Consider the following 14236-nt stretch of genomic DNA (forward strand, 5'->3'; position numbering starts at 1 on the left):
CAGGCCCCTCAAATAATTTTTTTCTCTCTCCACCTATGATCAGTGGTTCTTAACTTTTTCGGTAACAGGACCCATTTGTAAATGTTGATGGCCATTCCCAACCCAGTAAATAGTTTAAGTAGAAAACAGCCCCCCAGCCCTGCTGTGGGCCCTCAGTCTGCTGCCCCCAGACTCCAGCCCTCCAGTGTGTGGGGCAGGGGGAGGGTGTGTGAGGCAAGGTGGGGATATGGCCTGGGGCCCAGCAGCCTGTTGCAAGCTGGATCTCTGCCAGCCTGCAAGGGAAAACCCATGATTTCCCACATTTTTCTCTGTTAAAGAAAAATCCATTTGTAAAATTCGCTGATCCATCATTGAAGTTTGTTTGCAACCCTTTCATATATTCTTGCAACCCACTTTTAGGTGGCAACACATGGGTTGAGAAATGCTGACCTAGATAACAACATCTCAGGAGACTAATCCTTTTTCTCCCACATATTACATATAATTTACATTGAATCCACCATTGTTGCTCATAATGTGTTGGAGTGAATGACAGATGGCATGAGAACAGTACCCTGAACTTTGGCTCAGGCCCCACTTCTTAAACCAAGTACTTTCAGAAATATCTGGACTATTATAGCTGTGCTTTTCCTAGGCTTCCAGCTCCTTCACCTGAAGTCCTCTGTAATCCCCAAGGATTTTGTCTCAGGATACCCGAACGTGCCTGACTATCATGAGCTCTGAAATCTTTGAAGATACTCTATGGTTACAAGACCAGAAATATGAAGGAGGACTGTATCTGCCAGAAAAGGATATGCCCACCTTGGGTACCAAATCCATAATCAGAGGATGCGCTAATGTGCCAGATGCTTAGAAATGCAAGTTGAGAGATCTTCACTTTATTTTCCTCTCCTTCATAACCTGATCCTAGGAATTGCTGATCACATGAAATCAAAATAGATGCTTGGGTACAAGGGACCCTTGCATGTTAATTTATGATAGGAAAATAAAGGAAAGCATCTCAGCACATGCTCATTCCTTAAATAGCTATAACTTCATTATTTCCCAGCTAAATTCTTTCAAATAAGGGCCAGCACACTTTCCCTTTTGAAGGAAACTATATACAACACATTACTATTTAATGTTTAACCCTTCTCTAAATGCTGACCGTCAAAATGACACTTTGCCATTCAACAGATCTGCTATCTGCTTGCATTGATACTGGCTCCCTCTCCCACCACCTTTAGTTACCCCTGAGAGCTAACAGGGCAGCTGAGCAGCCCAGGAGCCTGGAACAGGAGTCTGTTCCTTTCTGTGCCTCATCAGCAAGCTTGTTTATAATTTCCAATTAGTTACACCTGTATAATCCCAATTAAGACACTGAGGTCACACAGGAATCACTTAGACACTAATCTGTCTCGCAGATCCTTTATTAATGGTGATGAGGTGTAACAGGCAAGGAACCTAGCTTGACTTTCAGAGTCAAGCATAAGTTTATAGAGCTGCAGGTTAAAAAGCAACAACACATTTCTTCTTATTTGTGTACAGAGGCCATTTGATCTGGATGTTATTGAGACAATAAGCATTGAATCTACTTTGTAATTTTTTACAGTATATCCTATTAGAGCCACACATTAAAACAAAACTGTTTTTGAGTTACTGGAAAGAGGGGTAGCAGGATTCAAAGAAAAAAGAAAAGAAAAAGCATTTAAAGAGTGACTTTACTATGACTAAAGTTTTTTTTTTGTTTCGTGTGTGGGTAACACAAATAGAACAACAGCTCAATGGTGCTTTACATGGCTTTCCTTAAAGAGCAAGTGTGAGAAATGTCATACCACAGTGTTTCTTGGGAAAGTTATAAGTGATTTAAAATGGGGAGCTTGAATGGATGTGACTTCTCAACCATGCCTACAGCACCCTGATCACAGCACCATCACGAGGTACTCTTTGAACTTGTCAACCGCTATTTCATATGTACTTGGGTTGTTCATCAACTTTATACAGATTGCCCCTGCCCTTCCAATTGCTTCTTCCCTTTTTTCTTGGATACACATGACTAATGAAGAAGCCCACCTGATTACTTACAATGTGTAACCAAACATGTATCACTTGAACATATACAGCTAAGTACTAACGGTCAAAAAACCTGAGGCTGAATCAGTTCAATCGTCACAGGTTAGTCTAAGCCAGGGATAGGAAAAATCTGGCCAGTGGGCTGGGTCCAGCTGGCAGTAGACTCCATTTCCCAGCAGCCCCTGCCTGCGTGGCTAGGGCTGGTTTCCATGGAGGCCCCCGCAGCAGCTGTGTGTGATAGCACAGGGTCAGAGTTTCCCTGGAGTCTAGCCTTAGCAATGCTGGCAGGCAGCAGTGGCGCTAGCCTATTCCTGGTGGGGGGGGCTGTGCTGTGGGCAGGAGTGGGGTGGACTTAGCTGCTGCCACCTGTGCAGGGCAGGAAGCGATGGCACTGGGAGTGGGGGGTGGCTATAGCCTCCCCAAGCCTCATCCTAGCACTGCCCCTGCTGGCAGGGCTTGTAGCAGGGTGTGGAGCTGCGCTGAAGCTGGACTGGGATCTTGTGGCAGTGACAGCATGGTCTGGAGCTGAGGCAGAGCCACGATCGGCAGCCTGCATGCCCCGGGCAGGGGCGTGCAGGCAGTGGAGCATGGCTCTGCCTTGGCTCTGGACCACACTGTCACCATTGCAAGGAGCCAGGGCAGAGCTGTGATCTGCTGCCTGTATCTCCCTGGCTGGAGCATGCAGGCTTCAGATCATGGCTTTGTCCCAGCTCCATACCATGCTGTCACTACCACAAGATGCCAGCCTGGCTGCGGAACAACTCCACGCCGTGCCGTTTGCCCTGGCCGTGCTGCTGGGGCCAGTCTCCATTGAAACCCTGTCCCTGCACTATCACAGCATGGCTGCTGTTGGGGTCTGCATGGAAACTGGCCCCAGCCATGCGGACAGGGGCTACTGGGAAATTGAGTCCCACTGCTGGCCAGATCCTCCATTTTGCCCACCCCGTCTATTTTGCCCACGCTGTTGAACTGAGAAGCAAGTGAACATTCACTTTTCATGCTGGAAGTGCAGCCACATTCCTGTAGTGGCCCAGGCCAGAAGCCGGGAGGCACTAGAGCACACGTCCATGGTTGGCTGGAGCAGACAGCTTGGGCCAAGGCTAGCCTACCCAACCTTGAAGGGGGGTGGGGTGGGGTTGGTTGTGGGGGAGTTGCAAAGCATCCTGGGATGCTGGGGGGACTGTGAGTTAACTTGAATATGGAGGGGATCTGGGACAGAATTTCAATAAACTGATTTAACCTAAATCAGTTAAGTCTGATACTACACACTCCCAGGTTTATATTAAACCAGCTTTGGTCATTTTGAAAGCAGTTTATGTGCACTGAACTTCTGTTGTGTTACAGATTTGAATTGGTTTCTGATCGCTTATACCAGTTTATGTATAATTTGTGTCCCTAGGTGTGATGTTTGCCCTCAGCTTATTGGTGACAGTTTTAGGTGCAGTTGAGTAGTCACAAGCTCACATAGCCATATAAACAGCAAAAGTATTTCAGGAATGAAATAAAATGAAGGAAAAATCTGCTCTGTTGCTGTATGTTTGAAATTTAGTATATGTTTCAGTTTATGCAACCTTCAAAACATAGAACAAGTAACATGTCTAAATCTAAGAATAAATGCAGAAAAAATACACAAGAGATATGCAAAGTGTGAAATGGCACCTCTCTAATTATGAAGGAAAGTTTACCATTTTTAAACATAAAAGAGAGTCAATACCACTTGCAAAGAAATTTCATCTCAGATATCAAAAGCAATTCTTATAAAATGAAAGGAGATGACATTAGTGAATTGGAAGAAAGGAGATTTACTCTGATACCATCACAGAATGCAAATATGAATGGCTGCAAGGACAAGCCATCTGCCATAAATGTTAGCATCCACAAAATCTGAAAAGTGATAGGAAAAGAGAGGAAGAACATCTCCAGGAATATGCATTCAACACTTGAGTCAGTTTAACAGGGTCTGGACAACTGGATACAATTTGTTGTTCAATGGTTTTAATACTTGGTAGGGAAATGTGTAAATACTGGCACCTATTGTGGTAAGCTACTGATGGATAAAGTCTTTAAAAATAAATGGAAAATGGAATGCAGTCAGGGTGACACCATTATAGATCTATACACAATTCAGAACAAACTAAAATTGCATACACAGAGAAAATGTCCCTAAAAGCTTACTGATTAAAGTAATATGCTATATATAAGATACAGTACAAAATTGTAGATCATAGCCATGCAGCTAAAATAGATTTTGCCTTTTGCAAAATGTCATTTAGGACTGAAAGTGTCTATAGAAACTAATGAAAATTGATGTACTGACTCAGGAAAGCTATTACAATTGATTTAATTTGCAGCAACGAACATGCAAGAGGAAGCACAAAAACACAGGTTGCATGTAACAAATACATAAACAGCAAGGTGCCTAGAAATTATAACTATAATTGCTACACAGAGTTGGAAACTGAAGTTGGATATACAGCTAGACATTTGGAAAATGATACTGTTCCTGTCCAAAACTTCCAGAAACTCTGAAGATCAAGGTGTTTGAAAAGTTTCTGTGTGAAGGTAGGGCACTGTGTGTTACAGGCACATGGCTTTTCTAAGACAGAGCAAATTATAACATAGAGGAGTATAAATGTGGACATAACAATGCTCACATGATATCTATCAAAATGTTGACTGATTGAAGCAGATTTAGGGGAGTGAAGAGTACATGAAAAGAAAGAAATGAGCTAACTGGCACCAGTACATCTGATAAATAGAAAATGAAAGCAATATTGATGGTCTCAACAAAAAAAGCATAACTTGCCCATATTAAAGCTGTTGATATGAAAGAGAACAGTCAAGTGAAGAACACAAATTCTTGCCAGATAATAGTTTTCAGGACAGATAAAATTTAAACTCTCCAAACCACAACTTCCACAAATCACTGCCTTCAGGATTTCTAGCTTCACATAAACCAAAACCCCAGGTTGATAAATTTAATCATAAAAATGTAATGGGGTCATACAATGTAGCTCTGATTCTTTCAGTTTATAGGGAATCTGAATTCAGCTCCTACATTTACTTTCCATCAGAATATTTAAGTGATGCGAGTATGGCAGGTAGAACTGGTTGGAGACCCCACCAGATGCCAAATGAAGCTATTAATCAAAGGTGACACTGAGCTGGACACACTCAAGAATGCCATATGCTAGTGCTAAAAAAACAGTTTAGAACTACTAACAACTTGAAGCTCTTAGTTCAACTCTGCCTTGTTCAATAATGATTTAAAATGATCACTGTTGCTTTATATGGACATGATGTGATGACTCAGCTGAATCTAGTTCTTAATGGACACATATACACTGAGCAAAACAACTCCAATAATCAGCACTATCTTGAACCCATTTGATAGCTTTTGTGGAAAGGCCGAGGGTTCAATAAACACAGAAATATAACAGACCTCTCCCTGCTTCCAAACATGGTCCCTCTAATTTAAGCTTAAGGCACTTTGACAAGAAACTGTGGGAAAACCTTTCTAACTGCGCTGAACCTGCTCCCCAGAAGGGGGCCAGGTATACTCAGGAGAGATAACTGTCGGTCTGGCACCTTCCATCAGCATTACAGTCACTAATTTGTCTTTTCTTTCTTCTTCTTTTCTTTTTTTTTCATATGTATCTATCTCATAGAAATAGAGCTCAAATGAGAAAGCACACGAATGCTTTTGTTGCCTCAGTGGCACTTCGACCTTTGAAAGACACAGATGAAGAGAAAGGAACCCTTAAGCCTCAGATTTAGGAAATACAAGAAGAGAAACTTCAGTAATGCCGAGAGAAGGTTAATAAAGAGTTCAATGGAAACAATACTAAATTGTCTGCTGTGAAGGCCGCACATGGCTCAAGACAGCGAGACCAAGAATACCTTTTTCATAGAAAGAATAAAGCACTGGAATGAAAGAAGTTAGAAAAAGAATTAGAAGAAGCATGTAATCAATCCTGTCCTTTACAAAATCCAGTAGTTCTGTGGGTCTGCCAGATGCAAGAGTATCTTCCAGGGCAAGAGACAGGCAAAGCCTATTAAATGTGTGTTCCTTCTCCAAAGAATGGGGTCATGAAAAGATCCTTCTACCCTTAATACACTGTAGATTTAATGAAAGGCAACAGCTATTTTAAGATTTTTAAGGGGATTCTTATAACAAAGAATAGTCGCAAACGCCATCCCCATTACCACTGAGCTGCCATCCAGTCTTTCATCTGTATTGCCGAGCCAGCCCGTACGAAACTTTTTACAGATAGAGCCTTCAAATGAAGCTTAGTCACTAAAAAGATAGGTCCTACCATGCTCAGCTGCTATGGTTTAAATTATATTGATACTAAAACTGTTTCATTTTTAAAAAAAGTACCTTAATCATACTCCAGGAGCTCCTCACCACAGCAATGCAGATAAAAACAAAAATAAGTTGGTGTTCATCCCAAAGCTGGTGGCTGTTAAAACTTTAGACTTCAGTTGGTTAAGGAAAATAAAAAAGGCCAATTATTCTAGAAATGGTCTGGAAGTACCCCTCAGCAAAGGATACTGAGAATGAAAGATGTATCATCAGATCATGTCGTGGTCTCATTCAGTTTTTGTGCATGCTACATTTGATTTCAGTACTTCACAGAAATGACTGTAATCAATGTGCAAATTTGAGGTGAAATCCTGTCCCCAGTGAACTCAGTGGTAAAACTACAATTGATTTCAGTGGGGTCAAGATTTCACTTTTGGTGTTTTGCTCCATCTATGATCACAGAACAAATCCCTGGCATTCATCCACTGATCATCTCCCTGGGCTGAATGGGATTCATAACAGAGAATAGGATTTATGCTATCACTATAAAAGTTTCAAAATATAATTCACTGTCTTAGAGCCAAAAAAACTTCAAACCAAAACAACCCCCCATAAAAAACCCCATTCCATTTACTTTTGTTATCTATCAATGCAGACTGTCACCTTTCTGCAACTGTAAGCATAACTTGACAGAAGTTGCTGCATGGCATTTATATGATCTTTGAAAATAGAAACATTTTGAAAAATTTAAGATAATCTACTCCTTCAAATTTTTTCTGTAAACTAGAGATCAGCTTGAGCTGTACAGCTGTGCCTGGATGGGCTGCCCAGCATTCTGGGATCTTTGGATTAGGGGTTTTGTTCTCTCTATTATGGACATAGGAACCCACAGGGGTAGAAGCTCCACTTTCCTCAGAAAAAATGCTGCTGTTCTGTGTGCTCCTGCTTGGTACATGGAAATAAAATGGAAAGGCAACTTGCATAGGCCACAGAAGGGACCCTCCCAGGAGGTACAAAAGAACATGGGAAACAGAAGAGAGATTGAATAGAGGGTGGCAGGATAGAAAGTCAGTGGAGGGGAACACGGAAATACGGTGTTGCAGGGGAAAGGCTGACAAAGGAACGTGGACTCCAGCTCACCCTGAGAGAGGTATAAGGGAAGACAGAATAGTTTGAGGGAGGGAACGAGCCAAAAAAACAACTCACTCTCAGGAGGTAAGGATGCATTTCATATATACATAATATTAAATTCTGAATCTGAAGTTATCACAAAAAAATGACAAATCAGGGACATACTTTTTGTCCAAGCCTACCCCCTTTCCTCCCTGAAGGGTTCAAATACAAGAGGGCAGATCAAGACAATAATGTTGAAATTAATTTAAAAAGTGAGTCTCGTGTTTTGTGGCTTGATTTATAATTTCTGAACTCTTGCTATACTGCTATAACAGAAGACGAAACTTCTGTGAGAGGGGAGATAGACCCAGCTATCACTACCTCTTTTATGACTACCTCTCTTTGTCTCACTAGGCTTAAACTTGGCCTTCTTTCAGCACCACATCCCCTATTGAATCCACCTCACATATTAAAAACAGAACAGTCGCTCATGTCTTACCTGCCCTAGCCCTTTTCTTTAAACAGTCCTTCTACCGCTGGAACTGTTTGGCTGTAAGCAGTGGTGGGAACTTAAAAAAAAGGCTAATATAGAGACCCACAAAGTGATAAATATCAGAGCACTAGTCAGTATTGATGATTTCTCTTTTGCTACTAGCTCAGTCATTGCAATATGGAGTGGTTAGAGAGCCATTTCCCAAAAGAACTAGCAAAGTTGTCACAGTTACAAATGGCTACTTCTGCTGGATGACTTGAAGATGAGGTTTATAGATTGCTCCTAAAGCCTGGGACATGCAGGAGTTGACTGGTTTCAGCACAGAAAATGACATCTGAAAGGAGAAACCTGTCATAGTCTAAAGCAAGTTACAGCAAGTAGGGGAAAGAGGAAGGTGGGATGATTTTCAGCAAGAATGATGGTCTTTTTTACACTCAACTCAGTGAAAAACTAAGTGGTATGTACAACCTTGGAAGTACAATAGATCATGTTTAGCTAAAAACCATACAATTACATCAAACTGATGTTATTAAAACAACTGAGCTATAAATATAACAGAACTTATTGGCAGAACAGGGACTCTGAGGTTCAGATAAGTGGATCATGAGTCCTTTCTTTTAGTCAGATATACAAGGTTAGATCTTTGATACAGATACTTAAATTTGATTTCTATAGGCCTGTGTGTGTATTGAAATGAGAGACAATCAAGCAAATGTATGGATTTATACTAGAATTTAGCCTATAGAATGGACACAATTAAAATGTACTTCTATTAAATCAAACAATTCAAATATGAACCCAGAATATAATAAAATGAGTAGTAATTTTAGGAAAAAGATTTTTAAAAAGAAAACAGCAAACACATGGAAAAAATAAAAATGCATACCTAATTATTCAAGAGGAAAGAAATGTTATGTGAAAAGAATGGTATTCTTGGAAATGACAGTGGAAATGTAGAGGTGGAAGCTAAACAAAGGGAACAAGTAATAAAATAAATACCTGTTGTTATTTTTGTTTCTGAGATTAGGAGGTCTATAACAGAAATCAGCTCAGCAAAGACAAGAGTTTGACCAGCATATCATTTGATTTTAGTAGTAAAAGGCTAGAAAGTCTCCATGTTGCCAAGGTGTCAAGACTTGTGCACACTGTGCATCCAAGAGGAATAACAGGAGTAGGGGACAAAAACTGAAGAAGCATTAGCTGACATTTTCAAAACCTGACTTACTGCAGATGCATCTCCAAAGACTGGGAAACAGCAATGTAAGGGAGCGGTGACACACCAGGAAATTAGAGGCCAGGCAGTTCACTTCCAGTTGTAGAGAAAACATTTGAAGCTGCTTTAGAAGATCAAAAGGTGTAACATTTACTGTATTCAAAGCACAGCCTGGTTAAGAGTAGCCAACTCTGTTTCAGGTAAGGCGTATCGTGCCTCACTGACTTGCTGGAATTCTCAGAGGATTGTTCGGTCGGATAAGATGTAAGTGCAGTGAAGTGGACATCGCTTTTTGTAAAAATATGCCTTCTCTCAATTTCTACATTGAAAGATAATGTGTAAGGTGAGAAACCACTGATTATTAGTAGAAAATCTGCCTGATTGGATTCTCTAGTAAGCAACTTTTGATCCTCTGCATCATAGTGTACACATAAGACAGAGATGAGCAAATATGGCCTGTGGGCTGGATCTGGCCTGCCAGTTGATTGTGTCCCACCTATAGCTGCCTCTGTGGAACTGTGTATGGGGCCAAGCACTGCTCACTCCTGCCTGGAGCGGCCTGTACCTACCCCATGGCCCGTACCTACCCTATGGCCAGTGCACAGCTTCCCAGTGGGGCTACTTTCCATCCACTCAGTTGCCTGCAGGTGGTTGGTCAGCACACTGAGAGGGCAGAGTGGGTGGACAGTGGCCAGGAGCTGGGGCAGGAGCCACCCAGCTATAGCTTCCCCCCTGCTTGGCTGAGCATGTGGTGTCTGGCATGTGCTCCCATGCCTGCCACCACTTCCCCATGCTACCTGCTGTCTGGAGTGGCATAGCAGGGGCAGGAGGAGGAGGAGGAGCCACTGGAGGTGGGGGGAGTTGAGCAGTACCTGGACAACTGCAGCAGCTCTAGGAGCAGCCCCGCTGGGAAGCTGTATGTGTTGGCCAGGTCTTAGGCTGGAGCAGTGCTCTTGGAGGGTGAGAGCCAGGTGCAGGTGGGAGTGCAGCACAGGCTGCCCCAGGCAGAAGCAGGTGGAGCTTGGCCCCCATATGGAGTGCTGAAGGGGCAGCTGCGGGCCAGATGGTGGGATGGCAGACTGCACCTGCACTACACTACCTGCTGTATGCGGCCCCTGTCCTCCTCTCTTCCTAGTGGGAGCCTGGGACCTAGCATCCGGGCAGCCCCCCAACGCCTCTCACCCCCCACAACACACCCCACCTTCCCACACAATACATAAGAGTAAGACTTTATTTTGAACTATTATGCAATCATCTCTATGTATACTACTAAAAAACCCCATAAACAAAATTAAAGTATACTACAGTAGATGTTTGATTTTTAGTATATGATTTGATTTTTTTTAATCTATAATTGGGCTCCACAATTCAAAAAGGATGTGGAGAAGCTTGAGAGAGTCCAGAGAAGAGCCACGCGCACAATCAGAGGTCAGGAAAACAGACCTTACGACGACAGGCTGAGAGCCATGGGGCTCTTTAGCCTGGAAAAGCGCAGGCTCAGGGGTGATCTGATGGCCACCTATAAGTTTATCGGGGTGACCACCAGGATCTGGGGGAACGTTTGTTCACCAGAGCGCCCCAAGGGATGACGAGGTCGAACGGTTATAAACTACTGCAAGACCGTTTCAGGCTGGACATAAGGAAGAATTTCTTTACTGTCCGAGCCCCCAAGGTCTGGAACAGCCTGCCATCGGAGGTGGTTCAAGCACCTACATTGAACACCTTCAAGAGCAAATTGGATGCTTATCTTGCTGGGATCCTATGACCCCAGCTGACTTCCTGCCCTTCGGATGGGGGGCTGGACTTGATGATCTTCCGAGGTCCCTTCCAGCCCTAATGTCTATAAAATCTATAAAATCTATGACATTTGTTTAAAATTATATCTTTTGAAGGATTTTATATGCATGGCCCTCTATAGCTCACCAAAACTCATTCAGTGTCCTACCAGCCAATATAATTATACAACCTTAGCATAAGAGGTATAGTCAGGTGCCCAATGAATCTGCTTGTATGCAGTTTTGTGATCTTCACACCAAGACCTCCGACACATTTCACTAGGCAAGAGTATGGAGGAGTGGAGACTGCCCAAGATCTCCCATCCCTGCTTTAGATCACAGAGACAGAATTCAAAGGCCAGGCTGAGCCTGGACATTTAGTGTCTCAACGGCTGTACCTTCTGCCAGAGAGCAATAGATAAGAACTGCTGCTGACTGCATAATACCTCAGTTAGTGTGTGTTTCTGTCAAGGTGATGTCCCTTAGCTTTCCTCCAGCCAAGGAGTACCCACAAGGCAGTGGAGGCTAGGGTTTTGAGGTGCCCTATACTCACCTTATTCTGGAGGTTGCAACATTGGGGTATTTTATAGGAGCAACCCTGCCATGAGTAGCTCAACCATGTTGCCACCAGGTCCTGCAGTTCAATGCAATTTAAGGTCATACCCAGGACCACCTGATTGGATTACAAGATGTCTAAACATGGAACTTTCTCAGGCTACAGCAATGGAATGGGGATGTCACAGCATCAGCTATGCATTTGTTTTTTATACTCGACACAGGATTCCTTTACAAATGTAAAAGTGCATAGAGTTTATAAATCATGAGGTGGGAAGGATACTAAGCAATCAAAGAATATGTCCCAGAGGCCTCCTCTAATAGTGTGCATGGAAAAGCATGGGGCCAGGATCTATACTGTTACTAGATATCTGAGTCTGGGGGGTGAGTCCAAAGGGGGTACACTGCTGCAGCTGCACCCCTCTTTCAGTCAATGATACTGTGCATGCAACATCCAGGGGCTTCTTTTAAATCCCAGATTCAGGTAAGAATCCCACTCCCACTTCCCCTCCATGCCCAGTGGCACTTTCCTTTCCCTTCCCTCCCCTCTCTCCTACCCACAGCTGCCACTGGCTCCATGTGCTCTGGGGGTGGAGTGGAGGGAGACTCCAGAGCAGCTCCTACCTGCTCCAGCTGAGCTCCACAAGGAGGTAGGATCTGTTAAGTGCAGAGGCAGTGGCAGTGGCAGGAGAGTTTCTCCTCCCTGCCAGCCTGGGAGCAGGTGCCAGGGAAAGAAACCTGCCTGCTGATGCTGCTGCCACCAGGCCTGGCTCCTGTGCAGCTCAGCAACTGATGAGACCTTGCTGTGCAATAAGTATTAGTAAAAAGCTTAAATAAAATGTGTATGCTCATAAAATGTATTAAAGCTGTTGGTAACACACATTTGCACCCTAATCTCCCAATGTGATTCATGTAGGTAGGCCCACATGAATATTCAAACCAGACTACTTCATATATTTTAAGACAATGTATGGGACAAAAGGAGAAACTTACCTGTTCAAGTCACGATGTATAATTGGTTGTGTAAGATTATGAAGATACTCCATACCTTTGGCAATATCTACAGCAATGATTAATTTAGACTGCAAGTCAAGATTCCTAGGTTTAAAACAGATCATAATGCAGGTCAAAATGGAGAGAGATAAGGTAAATTTAATAAAAACCACATCATAAGGAACATATCATTCTATGAACTACGAAACAATTTGGGAGTTATGTCACCTACAGATCTGAGCTTCCTTTTTATTTGGGTTAATGTAATTTAAATAAAAAAACTCCCCAAGTAATAACAACAACTGCTAGTTTTGTGTTTAATTGTTATTTTTCCTTGTATAACAAATAATGTGGCTTAAAACAATCATTTGATCATGTACATTAATTTCAATACTTCTTATACTGAACTGGATAATGAATATTTGCATTAACAGAGTACCAATAACCTTGAGAATTATTTGTCACAGAGAGTTAAGAGAATACCTCTTCTGTTCGTGTAGTAGGGAAAAAAGTGATCCTCCAGAAATATATTGTGTAACTATAGCAAATTGACTTGGGTCATCTAAGCAAGCACCAACAAACTGGATGACACAAGGATGATTGAGTCGGCAGAGAATAGAAACTTCACGGCAAAACATGTCTACATCTGATTTGGAACAGTAGGTATTGGCTCGGTAGCTGATAATTGACAGGAGGAGAAATAAGTCAGTCAGAAGTAGCATAAAAATGATATGATATGATATGAATTTGTTGTACTTCAAAATAAGGTGCTAACATTAAATTGTAAAGTCTCTGGCAACTTACCGTTTGATTGCTACTATTTTATTTCTGCATCGCCCTTTATAGACTTTTCCAAACGACCCTAAAATGATTTAAAATAAATAAGCACAAAGATATTTTTTGTGAGCATCAAACATTTAAAATGAACACATTTACTTTCCAGTACCTGAGCCAATAATCTCATGGAACTCTATTTCAGAGAGCTGAAGATGGAAATGGGATGGTAAACCTGCACGGAGGAGAAGAACATCTGCCTTTTCTGCAAAAGAAAATTGTTATCCTATTTGTAAAATGCAGGAAAAGAAATAAAAGCACTTAACTTGACAAAAGACATTACACAGTAAGAAATGATTTTCCTACTGTAAATTGGTTGACTGGTAATCCTATTCCTCTTTGTTTAGTACCTGCCATAAAACTCAATAATAAACAAAGATTTGCAACATTACAGCTGCCTGAGGGTTTCTTGCCTTTAAAACCTTATCACTGATGAACACTGTCCCATAACCATATTTTGCATGGACCATGTGATGTTTTCAGAAAATATTTTATGTAAGGAATTAAATCCATATTCTGTATATCCAGCACTCACTACCAATGTTATGGACTTTATTCTGGATCTAATCCTCTTCTCAGTAGCATTTGGAATCTGAACTCTGATGTCCCACTAAATTCACACATCTTGCTGCTGAGCGATGTGTGTTCAAGTGAAAGTTATCCGCCTGTTTCTAAATAGAACGCTCAGACGTACATAATGACTGTATGGGAAGGTAGCTCTTGGCTACTCCACAGCTAACCTTTCAAGTAGAAAATCAAAAAGGTCTCAAAAGATGAAATATTTTAAGTACACAGATGCAGCAGAATTATTTTTCCACATTTATTTCAATGCCACAGAATTGATTGTTTTCTGGCTTTTTCCCTACCGTGATCCCACATTACAATTTTAAGAAGTCTGAGGT

The 14236-nt window shown here is 42.0% G+C and overlaps 1 protein-coding gene across 2 annotated transcripts in view; it reads right to left on the bottom strand.

The window, feature by feature from the left end:
* LOC109305407 (serine/threonine-protein kinase TNNI3K) overlaps positions 1 to 14236 on the bottom strand; it is a 291292-nt gene that overhangs the window by 111007 nt on the left and 166049 nt on the right. For both annotated transcript variants that reach the window (XM_019528397.1, XM_019528398.1), the window contains 4 exons: positions 13447 to 13539; positions 13305 to 13362; positions 12984 to 13178; positions 12501 to 12605 (listed from right to left, as the gene is read on the bottom strand). In XM_019528397.1, coding sequence (XP_019383942.1) covers positions 12501 to 12605; positions 12984 to 13178; positions 13305 to 13362; positions 13447 to 13539 — 451 coding nt within the window. The remainder of the gene's footprint in view (positions 1 to 12500; positions 12606 to 12983; positions 13179 to 13304; positions 13363 to 13446; positions 13540 to 14236) is intronic.

Source organism: Gavialis gangeticus, unplaced genomic scaffold, assembly GCF_001723915.1.
Source record: "Gavialis gangeticus isolate Ggan-Ray unplaced genomic scaffold, GavGan_comp1, whole genome shotgun sequence".
NCBI classification, from domain to species: Eukaryota; Metazoa; Chordata; order Crocodylia; family Gavialidae; genus Gavialis; species Gavialis gangeticus.